The 22801-nt window shown below is 30.5% G+C and overlaps 1 protein-coding gene across 3 annotated transcripts in view; it reads right to left on the bottom strand.

Moving 5' to 3' along the window:
- The window catches only part of LOC140055304 (uncharacterized), a 97293-nt gene that overhangs the window by 27443 nt on the left and 47049 nt on the right, over positions 1 to 22801 (bottom strand). Inside the window, exons 11-23 of one of the 3 annotated variants that reach the window (XM_072100611.1) lie at positions 21441 to 21591; positions 19372 to 19413; positions 16559 to 16690; positions 16253 to 16428; positions 15824 to 15966; positions 12303 to 12368; positions 6249 to 6482; positions 5078 to 5194; positions 4869 to 4968; positions 2824 to 2970; positions 1645 to 1829; positions 741 to 826; positions 210 to 294 (exon numbers count right to left, since the gene is read on the bottom strand). In XM_072100611.1, coding sequence (XP_071956712.1) covers positions 210 to 294; positions 741 to 826; positions 1645 to 1829; positions 2824 to 2970; positions 4869 to 4968; positions 5078 to 5194; positions 6249 to 6482; positions 12303 to 12368; positions 15824 to 15966; positions 16253 to 16428; positions 16559 to 16690; positions 19372 to 19413; positions 21441 to 21591 — 1664 coding nt within the window. The remainder of the gene's footprint in view (positions 1 to 209; positions 295 to 740; positions 827 to 1644; positions 1830 to 2823; positions 2971 to 4868; positions 4969 to 5077; positions 5195 to 6248; positions 6483 to 12302; positions 12369 to 15823; positions 15967 to 16252; positions 16429 to 16558; positions 16691 to 19371; positions 19414 to 21440; positions 21592 to 22801) is intronic. The other 2 variants (XM_072100613.1, XM_072100612.1) reach the window with 2 other exon arrangements.

Raw genomic sequence — 22801 nt, 5'->3', positions numbered from 1 at the left:
ACATTTTTAGGTTGTGTAAAATAAATAAAATATAAATATTAAGTAGCATAATTAAATACATTTGTAATAAATAATTTTAAATAAATATATAATGTATTGTAGTAAAGGACACCTTTCTGACAAAATAACAATCCAACAAAATAAATGTAAGGTAAAATAAAATGTAATTCACATCATGAAAAACAAACAAAAACAAATGTTAAACTTACACATCAAACACTTTGACAGAGGCATCGCTTGGTTTGTGTACTGTAGCCTCGTATGAGCTATCTTCATCTAGGACAGATGCTGCAGCTAAAACAATAAGAAAAGAATCATCACTCATGTGTTGCATGGGTGCAGTGAGTCTATTGTATTTCCAATATTCATAATTTAGATTATTTTTTTAATCTTTTTTTATTAAAAATTATTAGTTTAAACAAGATAATTAATAATATCATAGATATATTAGCTGATACGACGTAGCACAAAAATTAAGAATAATTTCACGGTTTATCAAAATGAAAAAATTCAAACATCATTAGATAAAATAAAATAATAACAATTATACAAAATATAAATAACAAGTAAAAATAAGTAATCAGTCTCATTGGACTTTATCAAGGACCAAATTTGGCATTGAAACAAAATGAATGTTGTTTGCAGAACTCCAGTCATCATACGCTGAGAGATAGAATTGATAAATCATGCAATGTCAAGGTGATTTGGACAAATGAGACGATAATTCTAAAGGTACCTACTTCGCACTTCCTGTTTCTCCTTTTGCTTGCAAGCTTTTTGGAGATCCAGCAGATGGTTCTTGTTCTCTGCCGCCTCTTTGAATTGCCTGTGGGCGAGAAATAATACCGTCAGAAAAAAATCAATCATTTTCGCAAAATTACAAACATTAGTTATTGTCCGTTAATTCCCTGTTCGATAGACAATGAGCGTGAATTTCAACGGTAGATTTCAGTTTCCATAGAAACAAAAATATTTTATGATTTTGCAGCGCGATTGAAAAAAAAAAATTACAGGTATAATTGTCAGGCGTAACTTGTTTATTGATGATTATGAAAAAACTTGAGGCATAATTGTTAATGAATATTCTATATAGCCCATAAATTGAAAATTGTTTCTTAAAATGCTTGATGAATTGGAACATTGGTTATCCTGAAATAAAACCATGATGAATGAGTAGGATATTACAGACAGATGAGGAGGTTGATTATGAAAAATGATAATGATGATGAAAAATGATAATGGTGAAAAATGATGATGGTGAAAAATGATAATGAAGAAAAATGATGATGATGAAAAATAATAATGATGAAAAATGATAATTGTAAAAAATAATAGTGAAAAATGATGAAGAAAAATGATGATAAAAAATGGTAATGATGATGATGATGATGATGAAAAATGATGATAATGATCTGGTGATAATGATGATGATCTGGTGATAATGATGATGATCTGGTGACGATATGCTGATGGTGGGTAACAACCATATGATAATAATGATGACAAATGAATGAGGTTAATGAGAGATATGATACAAAAATATAATACTAAGCAGCCGATTACGATTTATTAATAATGAAAATAATTAAAGGTTATTAGTGAGCGAATTATCTTGTAATGTAGTATCGCTAAAGTCAAACTTACTTTGCTATCAAAGGAAAGTGATCAAGAACTTCATCCAACGCAGGTCGTTGTAACATTAACACTTCACAATAAGAAGCGGCACGTACGGTAGCCGTTCGATAATCACCAAAGATCAGTCCTACCTCTCCAAAGTAGTGACCCGGACCTATGGTGCTTACAACACGAGTCATGTCCTTAGACATGATCTAATAGAAAAGAATTATCGTTTACATATTCATTAATTAATATAACTAAAGCTCTGTCTACACTATCAAACTTTATGTGACAAAAAAATGTGATGTGCCTATTATATTGACATGATGATGTCATATCACTACCATATTTGGCCACATCACACTTTATTGTCCAACTAGTTTGATAGTGTAGACAGAGCTTAAGAACTTCAGTCTGTGTTGTTTATCACAGGCTAACAATTTGAATCAATTTACTTAAAAAAAAAAAAACATACAATAGCGGCCCTTGTCTCCATGGTACGGAAAGGAACTAAACTAGATGTTAAGAATTGGGATATTTTTTTTAATATCTTTTGGTATTTTCAATAATATAATATTATTAGTGCAAACTATTGATGAAAGCAGGCAGTGATGGTGAAAATAATATTACAGAATAATTGCTTTTGCACTGAGTACAACATAATTACCGTCAATTTTCTGATAGGGTAAAGTTACTATAGCCGCTTTCAAGCTTCACAGATGAAAGCTTAAATATCGCTGAGCCTAATTTTAAAATATGGTAGCATTTCACGCCATATAATAGGTTATCACACAAAATTTCAAATTTGTTCCTAATAATACGTATCCATAATCACCGGTTGAGATTTCTAGTTGCTGTATAAAAAATAAATGTTTTGATATGGAGGACTGAAATATTGGAGGTACTAAAATATATTAGTAATTACATTCTAATGTTGAGGAGGAATGGTAGCATAAACATGAACATTCTTTGGCTAAAGTAAAGGGGGGGGGGGGTGAAATATTTGGACTATAACCCCTTAGGGTAGTTGATAGAGGAATTGGTAGAACAGAAACAATGTAGAAGAAGGGGGATCAGAAAAGAGGCAAAACAAGAAGGCAGAAAGAAGATGACAGATGTACAATAAGATGAGGGAAGAAATTGAAGATGAGGATGAAACAAAGAGAGAGGAAGAGTAGAGATATTTAAATATTAATATTTACATACTTCACAAGTGCCACGTCTTATAAAGTACATCTCTCTTCCCATATCCCCCTCATAGACAATGACGTCACCAGGTGTAAACAGGTATGCATGTGTCTGCAGGGCTAACATCCGTATAAAAGCCTCATCACAGTCTTGAAACAATGGAACCTGTCAATAAAGATACATAAATATTAAAATAGTTCGTTGAAATAGATAAGAAATAAAGGTGATATGCTCAAATATGGTAGTGATATACTCAAATATGGTAGTGATATGCTCAAATATGGTAGTGATATGACATCATCGTGTCCATGGGCATTTTTTTGGTCCAGAAGTTTGATAGTATAGACAGAGCTTAAAAGTTTATATTCAGAAAGTTCAGAAGTCAGGCAAAATTATAGGATATATCCCTTTTAATATAAAATCTTTCCTTTTTATTATTAAATACATAATATACACAAATATTTCTTATATAATACACAGTTAATAAAGGTATTTCTTGCTACTGCTGGCTGTATTATGATTATAAATTATAGATTTTCTATCACGAGTATTCTGATTTGCTTTTATTAACGATATCAAAAGTTTTCAGTTATTTTCTGCAAACGCTGTGAATTTTGCTCTAGGCAACATCTATCCATTTGTTGCATAATAAATCTATTCAATCCTGCATTAATTTAATGCACACTACACAAACACTCGCTCTCTTATCAGATCTTTAAAAAAATATGTTTAAAAAGTCATGATTTGTCATAATAAAGTTGAATTTTAATTTATATTAACATTGTTGAATATAAACGCAAAATTCTATTGAATAATATTATATAGCAATGGATTAGACATTACACAAATATGTCTCATATAATTATAATATTAACAGAAATTGTACACAAGGGAACGTAGACTATGCATCTTGGTATGCCTGGCAAAATCAATGAAATAAGACATAGCTACTATATGAGCATAATGAAAATAATTGCTGTGCAATTTTCAATCTTTATAGCTGAGAAGCTTATGAGTCGTTTCAGTATAACAACGGCAGTGTACACTGTGTAGTATAAACATTTATGGGTTAACTAAAATATTGTTTTTTCACACTGTATATAGCATGCCTTTTTGCATTCACTTTAAATCTAACCTGCACGACTCTTTCCTTTTTTCTTATTTTATTTGTAGACTAATTTTTTAGGAAATTAGGGGTAGCTGACTTGTTTGGGTTACATGTATTTTGCTTAACCTGGCCCTGTCCAGCATTTTTTCATCTTTTTCTTTTATATATATATTTCTATTGATTTAATGCTGGTCTAATAAATAAACGAAACGAAACTGGCAAAAAACCCAGAAATACTGTACTTCTGTGAATAAAAATAATAGTTTGTCAATTATGTTTTTATTAATATTTTGGTAAACAAATTCATCTTTGTCTGCTCTTGTTATGATTAGTAAACCTTGGGGGAACACAGTCACAATCTTTTAAGACTGAACTCTCTTAATCTTAGGGGATCGCATTTCCATTTGCCACTGAGGATTTAAATCTATAAGAAATAGAATCCGTTACGCAAAATGTATACAAAACAAATTATGGTGAACAAACGAATTAGTAAATTATCTTTTCTAACAAATATCTGAATGTGATGAATTACATTTGCACTTTTTAATTTCATACTTCTCGGTTCTTGAAATTATCGCCTAAAGGTAATTCACAGTTGCAGTAGAATTACGCGTCGCTTTTAGACTGATGCTGCAATTAAGGTCGCAAATAATATCTTTGGATTAATTATCACTATTAGTATTGTTGAAAAGATAGATATTTCTAAGAAGTTTGCAAAACTTTGAAAACAGTATTGTAATTTTGTGTCACCATAAATGGAGTATTCCATTTGTGGTTTTTAGTGTCACCAGAAATGGAGTATTCCACTGCATTTTAAGTTTTTAGTGTGTCACTAGAAATGGAGTAATCCACTGCATTTTAAGTTTTTAGTGTGTCACCAGAAATGGAGTATTCCACTGCATATTAAGTTTTTAGTGTGTCACCAGAAATGGAATATTCCACTATATTATAATACCTGTCCAATGGTGTTTTTGGCATCTTCAAAAGCTACATCTTGCTGAAGTCGTATGGGCATGTCATGCATGAGTAATTCCCCTCCAGGCATCGCTTCTCCTCTAGGAAAAAAAACCAAATGTAGAGTAAAATTAAAAAGGACACAAAAGAGTGTGCTATTAAGGGTTCCACACCATTGGACCAGGGATGGTCAGATTAGATTTGACATACCGATGTTTTCTGAACACCAGGCTAAGGTAGTTGATGACACGATTGGTAAGATCGTTGCTTAGACCATGATCTTTCATGAACTCTTGAACAGCAAAAAGCTTCTCTTGAAAGCCAACCCTATAGTAACAAGTCATAAAGAGTACATTTAATCAACATTATGTATCTAAACTATCTATTAAGCTCTGTCTATCTATTAAGCTCTGTCTACATTATCAAACTAGTTGACCAAAAAATGTGATGTGCCCAAATATGGTAGTGATATGCTCAACTATGGTAGTGATATGACATCATCATGTCCATATATGGGCACATTTTTTGTCACATACAATTTAATAGTATAGACTGAACTTTAGTTTTATCAATTAATAAAAATGTTTTATTAATAGCAAAATGGTTATCATTGTCATAATTACAAAGGTGATAAAACATTTTCATAATTTTATTTCCAAAATTTCGATAAAACAATTACTACTACTATTAATACTGCACAAATATTCTTGTCTCTGAAGATACTATTATAGTAGTTGTTTGCATTTATTTAATTTAATCTCACATTTGCAGTAGAAGAGTAGCTTTAAGTAACCTAAAACAATAAAGTAATCAACAGAGAGCAATTACGCGTAAGCTACTTAAACAGATTCCACGGTGCGTTAAGAACACACCAACACATCAAGAGAGATGACACAAACGCGCTAATCACTCCAAATATTGTGATACAATCGTATTGCTTGTCGCACTAGATTATCATTCAGCACCGATAAAGCGGTTTAAGTACAGGAGGCTTGCCGTTATATCCGCGGAAACAGATTCCACGTTCCCAGAGGGCTTTCGTCGTGATCAATCTGCTATTTTTTTAAATACAAATTCAATATGGAACTAAACTGAATATCTCTATTACACTTCACGATACAAGTAAATTATGTAATATTTTCTTAATATAATATTAATTCAAAAATCGAATAGTAAAAAAAATATATACTAAAAATTGATTCAGTAAAATCTATATTTTCTTTTTTAATTAAATTAGTTTTTTTTAATTTAAAATTTCTCCATTAAAAACCAGAAATGTCATAATATATTAAAAGCAATGTTTATATTGCAACTAAACTGTAGTCGTATCTGATTTGCATAATAATTTGCATAATTATTCAAATTATTTAAAATACACTACCTTGGAGCATCAGAATTGGCTAGTGTTGCAGCAATTGATGACAGACAGTAACCATATAAAAGCAATCCAACAAGCATTGCAACAACGGAGATGAATCGCGCCACGGTGGTGTGGGCGCTGATGTCTCCATAACCTGTACTGGTCATCGTCGCTGCAGCCCAATAAAGGGCGCTCACATACTCCTCAAATGGCGATGTTGCATTGACTTGATCAACCCAGGTACCTTCATTGCAACTATAGAAAAAAAGAAACAAGATAAATTATTTTTTTTCAAAAGTATAAATATCTGTTCTTTTTTGTTGAATATGTGGAAAATATATGAAACAAGCAAATATACATTTAAATATATGCAATACATGTTTTGAGTTGGTTCCTTTTTAAAATATTTAATTTAGGAAACCCCTGTTGAGGATGGGTACAGTTGATTATCTTTGGTTAACAATTGATAGAAAAGGCAATATTTTTTTTATTACACTGAGATGTTGATTTTCAGGGGTCCTCTTTAATTTTCAATAAAGTACACAATAAAGAACAGAAGAGAAGAATGTAAATAAGGACTAAAGTATATAAAAAGTGCTACTAGAAAAAAAATACATTAAAGTACAAACATTGGGTTCATCCAATAAGAGACAACAAAAGGTCTGTGATAATTAGTGCTACAAACTAATTAAATTCAACAGCAAAGTACACAGCAAAACAAGCATATTAAAAGACCACAAAAACCATGCAATATTACTACTACCATACATCTAATAATAAAAAAAAACCAATATTATAATCAATAGGTGCAAATAAAAAGTTTAAAATTCTGTAAGGCTAAACTATCAAAACTGTGAAAAATGCGATGTGCCCATGGACATGATGATATCATACCATATTTGGGCACAGTATCACTCCCATAATGGGCACATCTTTTGTCAAACTAGCTTGATAGTGTAGACAGAGCTTTAGGACGTAAAATGTTAATACACTGTTTCTTGTTGGCTCAAACCTCAACGTCAATCTAAACTGTTGCCTTTTACTGAAATCTTCAACCGTTCTTAATCAATAACATACTAATCCACTGGCTTGCTCTTATGACATTCACTCAAACTACCCACCTATTCATTTTCTATGTCAATTCCTGTCACTAGAATTTGTAAGATGAGCCACGATTTTCAGACTTTTATTTCTAAATGTCAATAATAAGACTCAACATTCTTTTCACTTCAAATGATTTTGTAAGTAAAACCCTTATTGTCTTAACTAACTATTCAAAGTTTCTATATTATTATCATAAGCTCTGTCTACATTATAAAACTTTATGAGATGTACCCAAAGGCATATATAATGAGTTGCTTACATAGGATAAAGGTTTTTAAAAAATGTTTTAAAAATCGAAAATATACACAATGCAAGAACCTTTAAAAAATACTAAATAAGATTTAGAGAATACAGTCTGTAAACAAAAATTGGAATAACAAACATTTAATATAAACATCGTTAAAAGAAATTAAAGTGATATCATCAACCAATTTATTTTTAAACTAAATTTATTATATATTATTTAAGCTCTGTCTACACTATCAAACTAGTTTGACAAAAAATTGTGATGTGCCCAAATATAGTAGTGATGTGCCCAAATCAACATGTCCATATATGAGCACATCACATTTTTTTTGTCAAATAAAATTTGATAGTGTAGATACAGCTTTAAACCCAAATAGAGGCTGTCCTTTTAAACGCTATAAATTATTTGTAAATTTAACAAATTCAAAGTGGCATGTTGGCACAAGTTGTTATTTGATTGAATGTTTGTGGTGTTTAATTCAACATACAGCCATACGTACGTCAATATTCGTCTCGTTTTTCTTATAGATTGACTGTCGTAGTTCAAAGTATCAAAGAGCCATGTTCCAGTTCAACGTTTACTTTGACAGCGTCGTACACTTAGTCTTTAGATGTATACATCGATATTTTCACACTATTTTCTAGTGCTTAGAATTTAGGGAATTGCATGTATGAGAAGTAAACACAATGTCCTTGATGTTGATGATGGCAATGTATGATAGTAGGAAAGGGTGAGATTGAACTGATAATAGCAATAATAACAAGGATATTGATGATTAAGATAATGGTAATATTGATAATGATGACTTATGATAGTAATTGATAAATATTTAAAGACAATTTGTAATTTTTTAACAAAAATGTGTCCTTGTGTTGTTGTTGTTTGTCTAATTTACTATTAAACTTTATATATTTTTTTTTTTTTTTAATTTCAACCTTGATTTTAATTTTTATTTCAATACTTTGTGTTACAATGATATACAGCCTGGTTGAAGAACACCTTTCTGGTGAACAAGTTTTTTCATAAATTCTTTTTTATTACCTCTAACTGTGATAGAACAATAGTATGTAAAGTAAGCATACTTGATAAGGCTTAAAATGATGTAAAGGACAATATTTATAATAATGATGATCAAGAACATAATGATAAAATTGATAATGATGGTTGATGATAAAATGATAAAAATGACAATATTGATATTAATGATGATGATTAAGATGGTTAAAGTAACGAAAATGACAATGGTGTTAATGAGGATGATTTTTAATGATGGTTAAATGGATGAAAATGACAACATTTATGATAATATCAAAAAACAGTTGAATGATAGAGATAATGATAACAGCATTATAAAAATTATAACAAATTGATAATCCATTTGGAATAGAATCATAGAAAAATGATTCCAGCAGTGTTTTCAAAATGTTAAGGAAGCTGAATTGAGTTTTCCCCAGGTGATTTTAATTGTGGAGGATGGAGTCGCAGTATCACAAGGTAAACGAACCAATCAAAAGTGCAGCTGATTGATCTCTAAACAAGATTGCAAATGAACACATTGACTTGATAATTATTACAATAATGCTTCATTAGTCATTCCTCAGTTCCCATCTACAAGGTAAATAGATATGCACAAAAGAGAAGCGTGGCCAAATGTCAAAAAGTGTTTCTCACTTTCTCCATACATGTTATTTAGAATACAATAGATTATTTAAATAAACATTAACATATTCGATTATATAATAATACATCTTTAAGTTACTGATTGTCTCTTAAGCTCTGTCTACACTATCAAACTAGTTTGACAAAAAAAGTGTGATGTGCCCAAATATGGTAGTGATATGACATCATCGTGTCCATATATGGGCACATCGCATTTTTTTGTCACATAAAGTTTGATAGTGGAGACAAAGCTTCAGTAAATATTACCTTCAAAGATGGATCATAGAAAGGTAACTTAAATAATATATTTTTTTTACTGTGTTTACGATCCCACAGTGGGTCAACCCAAACCTAAGTGGGCTTGTTGGTACTTAGTACACATATAACATGTAACTATAATATGTGCATTCTGCAGCATTTACCGATAGTAATAATAAACAGAGTTAATCAAGCTACAAAAAGTTGGAATAAAACCAATTCGATAGGTTTGTGTGCGCTGTATGTTACTTTGAGTCTCATTACAATAATTGAATAATACATATTTTCTTAAATTCAATTTAGCTTTATGCATTTGATCATTAAGTATTCTAAAAAGACCTACTTTCAACCAAACCTGCCACCATTCTAACATAACAACGTTTATTATCATTTATAATATATTTTCTACAGATTTTCTCAAAAAGTGCAATAAATCCCAATTTGAAATTCTTGCAATTAGTACTGGCCTTCAAGCTTCGCAGATAAATAGCTATTAATGTGATATTATTTATAACGCAAACTGTACAAATGTTATTCAGTTTATTGTATATTTATGTTGCTTTATACTAGTTGACCTCTTCAAGACTGTTCTCTCAAAGGGTACATTATATAAAGAAATGCTTTCATTTCAATTTTTAAAATGCTCAATTTTTTTCAAGTAGAGAATTTATTACATCTATTTTTTTAAGAATAGGCGTTACAGATTTTATGGACCAGTTGGAAATACAAATTTAAAAAAATTTAAGCTACAAGCACTCTCAATTGCTTAACCAAGCTCTGTCTACACTATCAAAGTATGTGACAAAATATGATGTGCCCATATATGGACATGATGATGTCATATCACTACAATGTTTGGGCATATCACTATTATATTTGGGCACATCACACCTTTTTGTCAAACTAGTTTTATAGTGTAGACAGAACTTAAGCGATACAGATTTTATGGACCAGTAGAAAATACAATTTTAAAATTTACCACAAAAACTTAAAGCTACAAGTGTTCTCAATTGCCTAACTAGCAAGTCTTAAGCTCTGTCTACACTATCAAACTAGTTTGACAACAAAAATATGATGTGCTCATATATGGACATGATGATGACATATCACTACCATATTTGGGCATATCACTATCATATTTGGGGACATCACACTTTTTTGTCAAACTAGTTTGATAGTGACAGAGCTTTAGATTTTTGATAATCATGGTCCTAAGAATTGGGATTCGTTTTGAGACTATTCACTAACTGGTAAGAGTAATGAAATCTTAAAAAAAACATCAACGCATTAGAAAGCCTGGTTTAATTTATAACATAATGAGAATGCATTGTTATAAAAGTAGGTTATAAACACACATTGATAGCGTTGGCCTTGGGAGTTTGTACAATGATAATGTAATATGTAGTCTGTATGGCAATATCAGTATTCTACAGTGAAATGTACCACAAGTGCAACACAATGCTATTTGTGCATAATTGTGTTTGTTGTAAACAAAAAAACAAAACCATTCATTTTCTATAATACTTTCACCTTAATTATTTATTTGTTCTTTATGTTAAATGACTTTTTCAGTAAAGACTGTTTGACCAGAGGGCCCATGTGAAGGATGGGGCAACAATGATGGAGTAAAGTGTTTAAGGATACACTGACACAGAGAATGGTCTACAACCCATGCCTCTAACATGTTATCTCTTTATGCTATATGCGTTGTAAATTTAATATCATGATATATGATCAATTTCTTGAAGGTAGGAGCAATCCTCAAGTGTAGATAGCACTTTTTTTTCTTCTACTCATTCAAAAATTGGGCTCTAGCGACTGACAGAAATGTAACACATTTTTAGTCTAAAGCTCTGTCTAAACTATCAAACTAGTTTGATGATAAAAAAAAGTGTGATGTGCCCCAATATGCCCAAACATGGTAGTGATATGACATCATCATGTTCATATATGGGCACCTCACATTTTTTGTCACATAAAGTTTGATAGTGTAGACAGAGCTTAAAATGTGATCTATGCTATATATTTATAGATACTTATGTATGCACATCTCAAATGATAGCATAGATAAAAGAGTATTAACTCCTAGAATCTGTGGCCTAGGGTAAACTAATGTAACATTGAACAATATATCGCAGAATAACATGGTATTATACCTACAGTACAGCTGCCGAAATTAGGAATGAAATGAAGTGCATGCACTATGTGTAATGATACTGTCCCTGTGGCGTGCTGTCGGGGTGCAGATATAGGTTAGAAAGTTGAAGGAGATCTAGTACATAACGTGACAGTGGATTACTGTACCATAAATGATATGCTCTCGTAGTAATAGTCAACTTAGCGTGTATGGATGCAGGGTTTATAATTTTAGTATTTAAGTGAATTTCATGTTCAAATCAAAATCAATTTAGCGTTCCTAGTAAAGTTGTAACCTCCTACAGTATGGTGCTTGTTGAGCATGTCCACAGTTTAATAGTGTATATAGTAGTCCTACAGTAAGTCCTTATAGACAATAGTTAACTACAGGGTTTGTCCAACTGAGTTTGATCATTTTTACAGTATTAGAAAATACATTGAATTTCTAATCATTATCTCTTCTTTAGCTTAGCGCAACATACATAATATATATACTGTAGTACACATACAAAATTCTATATATATTATATAATTAACAAAAGGGCGTATTATGGTGCTAAGTCTACGATAAAAAAAAATCATGCAACTGTACCAAGGTGTACTGTAAGTTAAGAGGTGTACCAAACGTGAATCATGCAAACACATCAATCCTGTAAGAAAATTTGCCAAACCTGTCGCCCGGGTCAGTTAAAACAAACTGTAGACCATCGGAAGATGGACACAAATCCTTTCGACACCTTTAAAACAAAAATTAATTAATTAAAGTATTAAAGCTATTTTAATCAACCAATGAGAGAATAAACATTATTTGATTTCACCAAAAACTCATATAATGCGGCGTTTGCATTGAGAATAAATGTGTTTAAACTTTGATCATGTCAAAAATCAAACATGTGTGAATCCATTTTAATAATTATTATATGACTGTGGTTACAAAAATCTAGGAAAACATGAATTTAAAAATTGCTTGTGGATTATAAGCGAACATAAGCACATCCTTATAGATGCTTGACATTGACAACTTCAGCAGCACAGCTGTATTACATGTCCTATCAAAATATTTCATGTATTTTAAATCGTAATAACTTTCTTGTGAATAACTATTTAAATATCTCGCCCATGTAATGTGATAATTTACAGTTGATTTTTTTTTGTAATGCTTTTTGAGAATGTTGTGACCAGACTTTTTTACTTGACTATTTAAAATGTGTGTTAACTTTTTTTTTTTCGATTATTTTTTAAAGTATCATAATATCAGACAAGACACCAGATTACATTATAAGCTTTCAGCTTTCAGAGTTGATTGCATCTAGAGTGTTGATGCATGCATTTACTTCTACTGTATTTCTAGTGCTTGACGACAGACTTGGTAGAGGGCAACAAGCGAATAAGTTCTTTTCCTAATAATGTTGGTCAGTTTGATGAGGAGAGGAGAACCCAAAGTTTTTATTCATCTTCATTATTACCTCTTTAGCCTTCCATACCTCTGTTGCTGTGTGTCTGCTCAAATGTTATGACCTTGTCAATGTCATACCTATAAGTTTCTACCCACCCTATTATACAACTATTGATTTTAATATAATAATAAATTATTATTAATATTATACAATGTTTTTATTATAAATATTATTATTACCTAAATTCATATTAATGCTTTCATAACTATACATAAAATTATCACCTACCATTACAAGTTCTACTTGGATCATTTTCAACAATAAAATTCAATAAAAAGAAAATTTAATTGATATATTTTTTTTGAACTTCATTATTACCTCTTTAGCCTTCCATACCTCTGTTGCTGCGTGTCTGCTCAAATGTTATGACCTTGTCAATGTCATACCTATAAGTTTCTACCCACCCTATTATACAACTATTGATTTTAATATAATAATAAATTATTATTAATATTATACAATGTTTTTATTATAAATATTATTATTACCTAAATTCATATTAATGCTTTCATAACTATACATAAAATTATCACCTACCATTACAAGTTCTACTTGGATCATTTTCAACAATAAAATTCAATAAAAAGAAAATTTAATTGATATATTTTTTTTGAACTTATCAATTTCATTGACGATTTTATTTATTTTTATCATTATTAATGTTTTAAAATATTCAAATCAAGATATTTATAACCAAACTGAAACAGTATTAGAATAATGTTACAGTTATACGCATGGCTGATTAACTTTCCTAATTTATTGATTAAATTATCTATTATTTGATGAAATAATTGATGAATTTGTTTAAAAAACCCACACAGTACCAGGCCAGCTAATGGATACGCTGGTATATATTTTACAGTTAGATTAATCAACGTAATTGGATAATTTAATTTTCTTTTGCTATCTCTAACAGTAACTCTAGCCTGATTGATAAGTGCAAAATCCTTTGGTGGTTATCATTATGATACTGATGATAACTAAGTGAAGAGGGTGTTAAAATGATCAGATATTATGATAATAATACTGATAATATCAAGAATCTACTTATAAATGATCAGTGGAAATCTAGCTGAATATTAAACTACTGCTTTGAGATAAACAACGTGGTTGTGTGGAGGGATAGACTTTTCCAAGCAGTGGCGTAATGCACTGAGGCCCCTGGCTTAGGAATAGCAAGTGGCTCCAACGCTACATGCCTCGGGTGTTTCTAGCCTTTTTTGACATATTTTAATACCTCTTTTTCCTCTGGACACTGCTCAGAGGCTCCCATAAGATCCAGGGCCCCCTGGATTTAGCCAGTGAGCGCTCATAGTTTACCACTTGTTCACAGAGGCCTTTGATAACCCAGTGGCTTGAACCGAGATTATTCCATTTTCTTGCGGAAAAATGCACCGCTTTATTTCTCGTGGCTTTAACATGGTTTTGATTAGCTCAAAGGAGGAGGATGCGCACTCCCTCCCTTCTTCTCCAAAATTGATCACAACCACCCCCTCTCCACACTTCATTCTACCCTAACTTTAAACATCTTTAACTGATGCCTTTACAAAGCCTTAGCCACTAGTACAGTTGGTAAGTTTCAATGTGACCACTTTTTCACAGAGGCCTTTGACAATCCAGTGACTTGAACAGAAATTGTTCCCTTTTCTTGCGAAAACCGAATAACTTTATTTCTTGTGGCTTCAATTAACATTGTTTTGATTAGAAAATAGCAGTGATAATGAATTCCTTTAGTGATTATTGTTTTCTATTTTTAAGTGACGAGCTCTGAGTAATTAGTGTCAGTGACGGTTGAGTTCATCGCCAGTCAGACTCCTCACTTAATGGTTATAAAAGGATCGCAACCTGCCATTAATTCATTTACAAGCGACCAGTGTCGTTTATTTTATGTATATGTGTTTGTAATATATCTTATAAATAAACCAAATATGTAAATTGTTAAAATGACAGGATTTGCAACTGTGATCTACTGGTTAAAGAGGTAGCTGAGTTAAAATCCTGCCTTCTGTGTGTATACTGTACCTGTGTATGACTACATAGCACTTGTACTAAACAATTTCATTGATAATATTGCCAGATGCTCAAATTTAATATTCAAAGCACATACAAAAATAAATGTTTATACATCACTTGAATAATAAAAAAAATTGATAGTTTTACTAATTTATGCTTCAAGATGGCAAATCCACAAATGACAATTTTTAGTAAAAAGAAATGTTTATACATCATTTGAATAAAAAAAAAGTTTATAGTTTCAATAATTTATGCTCCCAGATGGCAAATCCACAATTGACAATTTTTAGTAAAGTAAATGCATTCTTTGATTTTAAGCATAGATCTTTAATAGTGGAACTGTAGCTTGGTGGTTAAAATATTTGCCTACATATCCAGGGTGTCACTGCCAGGGTGTCACTGTCAGGGTTTAAGTCCTTCACAATACCATTTTTTTTTAAAACTTCATATTGAATGCCAAAAACATGGATTCAAGGTATTTTGATTGGATATGACAGAAATCCTAAAGCTCTGTTTACACTATCAAATTTTATATGACAACAAAATGTGTGTCCATATATGGACATGATGATGTCATATCATTACGATATTTGGGAATATCAGTACCATTTTCAAAAATCAGTACCATATTTGGGCACATCACACTTTTTTTGTCAAACTAGTTTGATAGTGTGGACAGAGCTTAAGAAAGTCAAAACGTAATTAAATAAATGTATACTTACATTCCTGTAATGCAGGCGACAATATACCAGAAGCAAGCACTCCAATGGGACAGTAAAGAGATGTTTATCACAAATTTGAACACACGAATGGTGCCGATTTTGACATTTAAATCTTTCTCCAAGTTCTTAAAATAATCAAGTATCTAAAAATAGAAAAATTAAAAAAGTGATTATTCTGGATTTACTTACAAACAAAAGTTTAAAACACATATTACAATAAGTGGATTAATTGATATAAAATTAGTAAAAAAATTATAATTTTCTTTGCTGGCATATGGCGCCCTCTTGTGATATTAAACTTGTGCAATGAAATACATTGCATTATTTGTTACCAAAAGAACACACTGCATGCTTTGGTTATAGAAATTTCAAATTTTCAAATCAGAAAAGATAAAATACAAAAAAAATGTACTTGGAAACGAAACTTACTCTCCAATATTTGACTAGTCGATTGAGACGTAATCTGTAGAGAGCTATCGTTCTGTCGTCTGTATCTTGCGTGTATAAACAGATAAGGTCAAGTGGTAGTACGGCTAACACGTCAACGACAAATCCCCAACTGTTCACATAATGATCTCTTATACTTTTAAAATCCTTGTAAGTTCCTGGATAGTGCGTAAGTAAGTGATAACAAAAAAAATAAGAAAAAAAGTAAGAAAACAAGTCACAATATCAACAAAAACGACGTGAATGTTAAACTTGAGTATTAAACTTTTTACTAAATAATTATCTTACCGTTGGGAGTGACGACTGCTGTTCGTAGTCGGACAAAGATATCGCAAAAAAGAATAAAATCCATGATATAACAACAGGTGAGAAGAGGTATGCTACCGGTGTTTTGTAGGCTTGAGCTTCTAACTTTCGATGCTGAATGAAAAAATAAAAACAAAAATTCTGCTTTACTCGACTATTACTAGTAGTAGAAATTACGTGTTGTGCTCAATAAATAATGAGCTTTTCCCTTTTTTTGAAAGCTAAAATGAGATTATAAACTACTTTTTATATCTATTTTTGTCAGACATACTATTTGTTGGAGCTCCTTCGTTTAAAAAATCCTGGATCCGCCCCTAGTTAATCAACATTTTCTTAATCAATAAACTGCAATTTCTTCAAATTGTTTAAACATTATAACCTAATTAAATTAGTGCTGCAGTTAAATAAGTTCGCAACTAAAACCCGGAAAACTGCTACAATTATTTTATCTTTAGAGTGAGTTTTTCATTTTTAATTCATGTTTGGTGACAAGTACGTACTTGAAGGGTTATTTGTTGCTGTAGTTAAATCAGAAGTCAGCGAGTCTGACATTATCGTGTGTGTGGTTTCAGGCAAAATGGACTAGTTTTAGCTCGCTGTTTGACAATATTAGTTAAGAATTTGACATCAACTCGAACATATCTTATTTAAAATTTTAGCTTGCTGTCTACTCTATCAAACTAGTTTGACAAAAAAGTGTGATGTGGCCAAATATGGTAGTGATATGCCCAAATATGGTAGTGATATGACATCATCACGTCCATATATGGGCACATCACATTTTTCTGTCACATCAAGGATGATAGTGTAGACATAGCTTTACAGTATCTCTTCTTATTATTACAAAATTGTGCGCAAAATATTAAAGCAAAATATTTATAAATACAATTTGTAATTTCTTTTATTAATCATAAATTAAAATTTTATAAATTATTTTAAATATTTTTGTTTACTACAAAAGTATTGATTTCACTGTGTTTTAACACATTATTAAATATTCAGTTTTCATGTAAAAAATGCATTTATAAAATGTATTATAATTTTATCATTACAAAATAAGCAGATGTCAAGGGCACACCGGTGTAGTAACAGTAATGCATTTATTAATATTCAAAACAAATATAAAGTCTATTTTCTGTTGGATTTATTTTTTTATAACAAGAGCATGCATATATGTTAGCAAGTTCGTAAGATCTCTTTAGATTCATTGGTTACAGGCTTTTTATTTTTTATTCATTGTAAAATTGTTTGTAAATCAAAATGTAAGCCAGACAACCAAATTTAATCTGTACCTCGTTGTTAAAATGACAATAATTAATGTTAAAAATGTAATATTTATAAAACAAATATTATGATTAGATACAATATTATACTTTTTTACTCAGGTACATTACTATAGAAACATAATGCTATAATATAATGGTTTATTTTTAGATTATTTCAATAATTATATGTAGATTTTGTTACAGATATAATTTGTCAATTATTTAAACAGATTCAATAATTATTTCCACTAATTTTGTATTAATATTTATAAATATATTTGTTAGAAATTAAATGTTAGATACATGAATTATTGAATTTCGGAGAAAAGTCAAACGAATTAGTATTCATTACAATAAGCATTATAATTAATATGCAAAATACACAGCAATCAATTATTGAACAAATCAAGAATTTAATTCATTTGGATTAATAATACCACCAAAATTACACAAACATCAAATATGTTGTATTGTTAAAAGCAGTATAGGATCGAAGATCCTAAATGCAAAATATAGAATTAATACTAGGTTAAGTTCACCAGTTTATTTTAAAACTTTTACACCCCGATTCCTTCCTTCTTATTTAAAAATCCTGGATCCGCCATTAAAGAGTGCTAAACTGTAATACAAGGTACTAAAACTGCAAAGCCAATAGTAGAGTGACAAACATCTGCACATGTTCACAAAAATCTCTAGATTTGGGGTATTCACTGTATAAGTAATAGTAGTAATAATAGATTTAGCTGTTGGAAACCAGCGCCTTAATAACCTCTTATTACACTGCAATTTTGACTGCATACATCAACTTTTTAACCAATTTTGCTTCCATGCAAGAAGCTTGAGATTGTGCAGTACGGTGTACTGTATACAATCATCAGATTGTGCAGTACGGTGTACTGTATACAATCATCATCATAATGCATTTGATCTACGGTACAGTATGTTGTTCCAATTATCAACCATATTAACATTTTTTTTCCATCTTATATTAATAATATTTGTCATGCACAATATCAAAAACAAGACATTACAGACAGAAACAGAATAAGCCAATTTATTTTAGTTTGAATTAATCACCACTCAATTAATTGCATGAAACAATTCAAACCATCTCAATTACAAATTAGAAAAGCTATAGCCTGGAAAACTTGGAAAAGATTAACCACAATCAGCATTAACGGCGCAGATCCATTTCGAACGATGCGGGACACAGTTGAGAGTCGTTTTTCAACCCAACCTATGATGAGCAAGACAATTTGGAAGATTTCTAGACAACAGTACTAGGCCTCCAGTAAGTATTTAGAATCGGAGTTAATAGTTTATTGTGTCAAGCATCCTTGTTGGGTATTTGCTATCAATAGAATTATAAAAATATGTGAATGAAACATGTCCCACATTTCCAGGGTCTGCTCCCAGGATCTGCTTCTAGGGGTGCTCCCAGGGTCTTCTCTCCAGGATCTGCACCCCAGGATCTGCGCCCCTACGTGTATTATTAGACGTTGCAATAAAAAGAAAAACAAAAAGGCTTACATAGTTTCACCCAATTATTCTTATTTCTTTGGAATTGTATAACTGCATTGTGAATAAATTCAAAATTTGGTGTAAAAAACACAATTTTATGCAACTCAATATTAAATACATACTTAATAATTTAATTTACATAATATTGCAATGTTTATCCATTTTAAGAGCAAACTAACTATGGCAGTACAGTATCAATGATTTGAAATAATTTTATTTAGAAGCACAGAATAAAATTCTATAAAAGTCGGCTGTAACGACAAGCTTTGGTACCATTGTATATTGTTTTAATTAGAGGAAATAAATGTTGATAATAATTGTCTACTACTGTGGAATAAATGTTATTATTATTGAATTCAATTGTATAGGTTAGTGATGATAAGCTTATGTCCAGATCAGCGTGGTATAGAAGGGCTTATATCGGATCAGTATTGTAAATAAGCTTATAATAATACAATATTTCACACTAGAAATAAACAATTATTAAGAATAGAATGTATCCTAGTACTAAGATAAATTTAACTGTCAGTGTCAAACTAATACAATGTATCCTATCTATTTTAGTAGTAGGATAGAAACTGTCGAAAGCACTTTGACATCACAATTTATGGAGGCTTACACTAATATTGTGATAGCAATAGCAGAAATAAATTCAGTAGCAATAAAATAACAATTATAAATGCGATTGCAAAAAAGAAAACGATAATAAATCAATTATGATAATTGATAATTTGAAGGGAAAGAAATGTTAATTTATATACCTGTAACTTGTAATAAATACCCAAAACAAATTCATAATATAGCTTTAAATAGATTAAAGAAAAATACAGATATACAATAAATAATACATATGTTTACATTAAATTATGTATACAGAACACAAAAATTATTTTAAAGTTTTAAATCTGTTTTGTTTGTGAAAACTATTCCAATTTCTAATTAATTGTATACAAATTACCTCACAAATTAGTAGCAAATTAATAATTATTAAAAACCTAATTGAATAGTACAAGATGAATTAAGATATAATTATGCATTCAGCGGCAGTGTGTATATCAGGCCTACGCACTGCAAAGATAGAACAGAGAAAACACCAACTAAATGATATGTATAAAGTATTGTATCCACTAATGCATATACGTCTCCAAGACATGTTCAATTAAGGCAATCTTAACTCAATACTAATTTAAAAACATTTCCTAATTGATTCTACAACGCAGGAATTTGTATTCGTGGCTTCTAAGATTTCTGGAAATTTGTGTCATTACGCCAAGTTAATTAACATACAAGGGTGACAGCTTCTCCCGACAAGTCTTTATGTGATAAATAATTGGTCTTATTATACTCGTATATCATGTGTCAGATACTCACTTGAAGTACACACGTTATCATTGGACAATGAGTATGTTTGATATTACGCCACTATTTACTATTGTTTTGATCTGTGCATTTGCTGATTATATTATTTACTGCAGTAATTATTATACTGTGGTAATTATTATACTGCAGTAATCATTATACTGCAGTAATTATTATACTGATGGTAAATATTATACTGCAATAATTATTATAATGCAGTAATTATTATACTGCAGTAATTATTACACTGCAGTAATTGTTATAATGCAGTAATTATTATACTGCAGTAACTGTTATAATGCAGTAATTATTATACTGCATTAATTATTATATAGCACAGTAATTATTTATACTGCAATAATTATTTATACTGCAGTAATTATTATACTGCTGTAATTATTTTACTGCAGTAAAGCCAGCTGTTTTGTATGCATCAAAGATGATATTACACTACCGCTTTGACTACTGTTTTGAACTGAATGTTGCTGATATAATAAAGTTTAATGAAAATCTATGAACATTTCTGATATATTTTATTCTTCACTATAATAGTAGAATCTGTTTCCTAAATGCATTTTAAAACATTTTTTTTAATGAAATAATAATTGAGTGAAGAACTGAAATTACTAAAAAAAATTAGAGAAAAAATATAGGAATATTCAAATATCTTTGTATACTTTGATTTTAAATTGTGATATAAAATAAAAAAGAAGACTTACCAGAGAAGCTAGCCACATATGGATAAACCATCACAATTATAAGTGTGAGCAGCAAAACTAGTCGTTCCCAGTATTTGGCAAAGCGGGAATTGGGCATCAGAATACACTTGGAAAACGTACGTTTGACACTTTCAATTTGTTTTTCTATTCGCTAAAAATAAATAAAAAGTATTGCCAATTAAAAAATATATAAATTTTAGGCCACAGTCAGTAGAATACCTATTTTTAGACACCTTCAACAAAGTGACACTTTAATTGGGATGTCCACTGAATAGGGGTTTTCCCATAATAGGGGGTTTGCCCATAATAGGGGTTCCCCCCATAATAGGGGGGTCTCCTTGAATAAGGCTGTCCCAAATATGGGGTTTTATTGTAATAATCATATAATAGCCTAACATTTTGTGGAAAGTGTAAAATAATGGGCATTTTATAATATTTATTAATATAATCTGTTTTTAATATATTGTTTTAAAGTGGTTATAGTCAACATTAATAATGTAATGGCATTTTATCTGTGGTTTTAAATCATTCTTTTGACAAGCTGTTAGGCAGTCTGAACACTCCTTCAGACACGCCTATGCATGTTTAACTTAAAGTGTAATATTTCATGCAACTCGTACGATTGCGTTAAAACTACCTATACGAGATCTTAATGGTCACATGACAGGCATCTATATGCAATAAAATGCTTTAATTCCGCAGTTAGGCCGTGGCATAGCATATGTTAAAAGCTACAGTTGGACAGAAGCTAACGCATCAGCAGTAAAGAGACATTTGGGACCATTTGCAACAATGTTGGTTTTTTTTCTTCATCATCACGATCATTACACTGACAGTATAGATGAGTTTAATTGCGCAAACTGCAATACAACTACGTATGGTTTAAGTGTACGCTATCAAATAATACTAGAGTTAAGATCAGCTGAAGTTGTAACAAAATTAAGTGGTATGCGTTATTGTATTAAAACAAAATTTGATGGTTATTAATTTGTTTACTATATATACATAAAATATTAAATTATTACAAAATGGAATCATTTTTGGCACAATGAATCCCATATGAATGGTACTAATATTGAACTATGTAGTATAATCAATTAATTAATCTGCTAAGCCAACAGTATTCTAATCTGTGAATGTATAAGTTTATAAGTAAAATAAAAAGCTTAAGATGGAAGAAATAATTAAAATAACACTGGGGGATCATGCTGACCCAAGTGGCCTGTCCCTCGTTGACCAGTAGATTGAATACCAAAACTTTCAAATGATATCTTTACAAAACACAAAACATGTATAGCTTTTTGGAGTTAGGTCAAAATTATATCGGGTTTTTATTCCTCATCGTACAATCAAAAGGTACG

The sequence above is a fragment of the Antedon mediterranea genome, chromosome 7 (assembly GCF_964355755.1).
Source record: "Antedon mediterranea chromosome 7, ecAntMedi1.1, whole genome shotgun sequence".
Lineage (NCBI taxonomy): Eukaryota > Metazoa > Echinodermata > Crinoidea > Comatulida > Antedonidae > Antedon > Antedon mediterranea.
The sequence above is the reverse complement of the archived record's forward strand: the minus strand, read 5'-3'. Positions and strand labels throughout refer to the sequence as shown.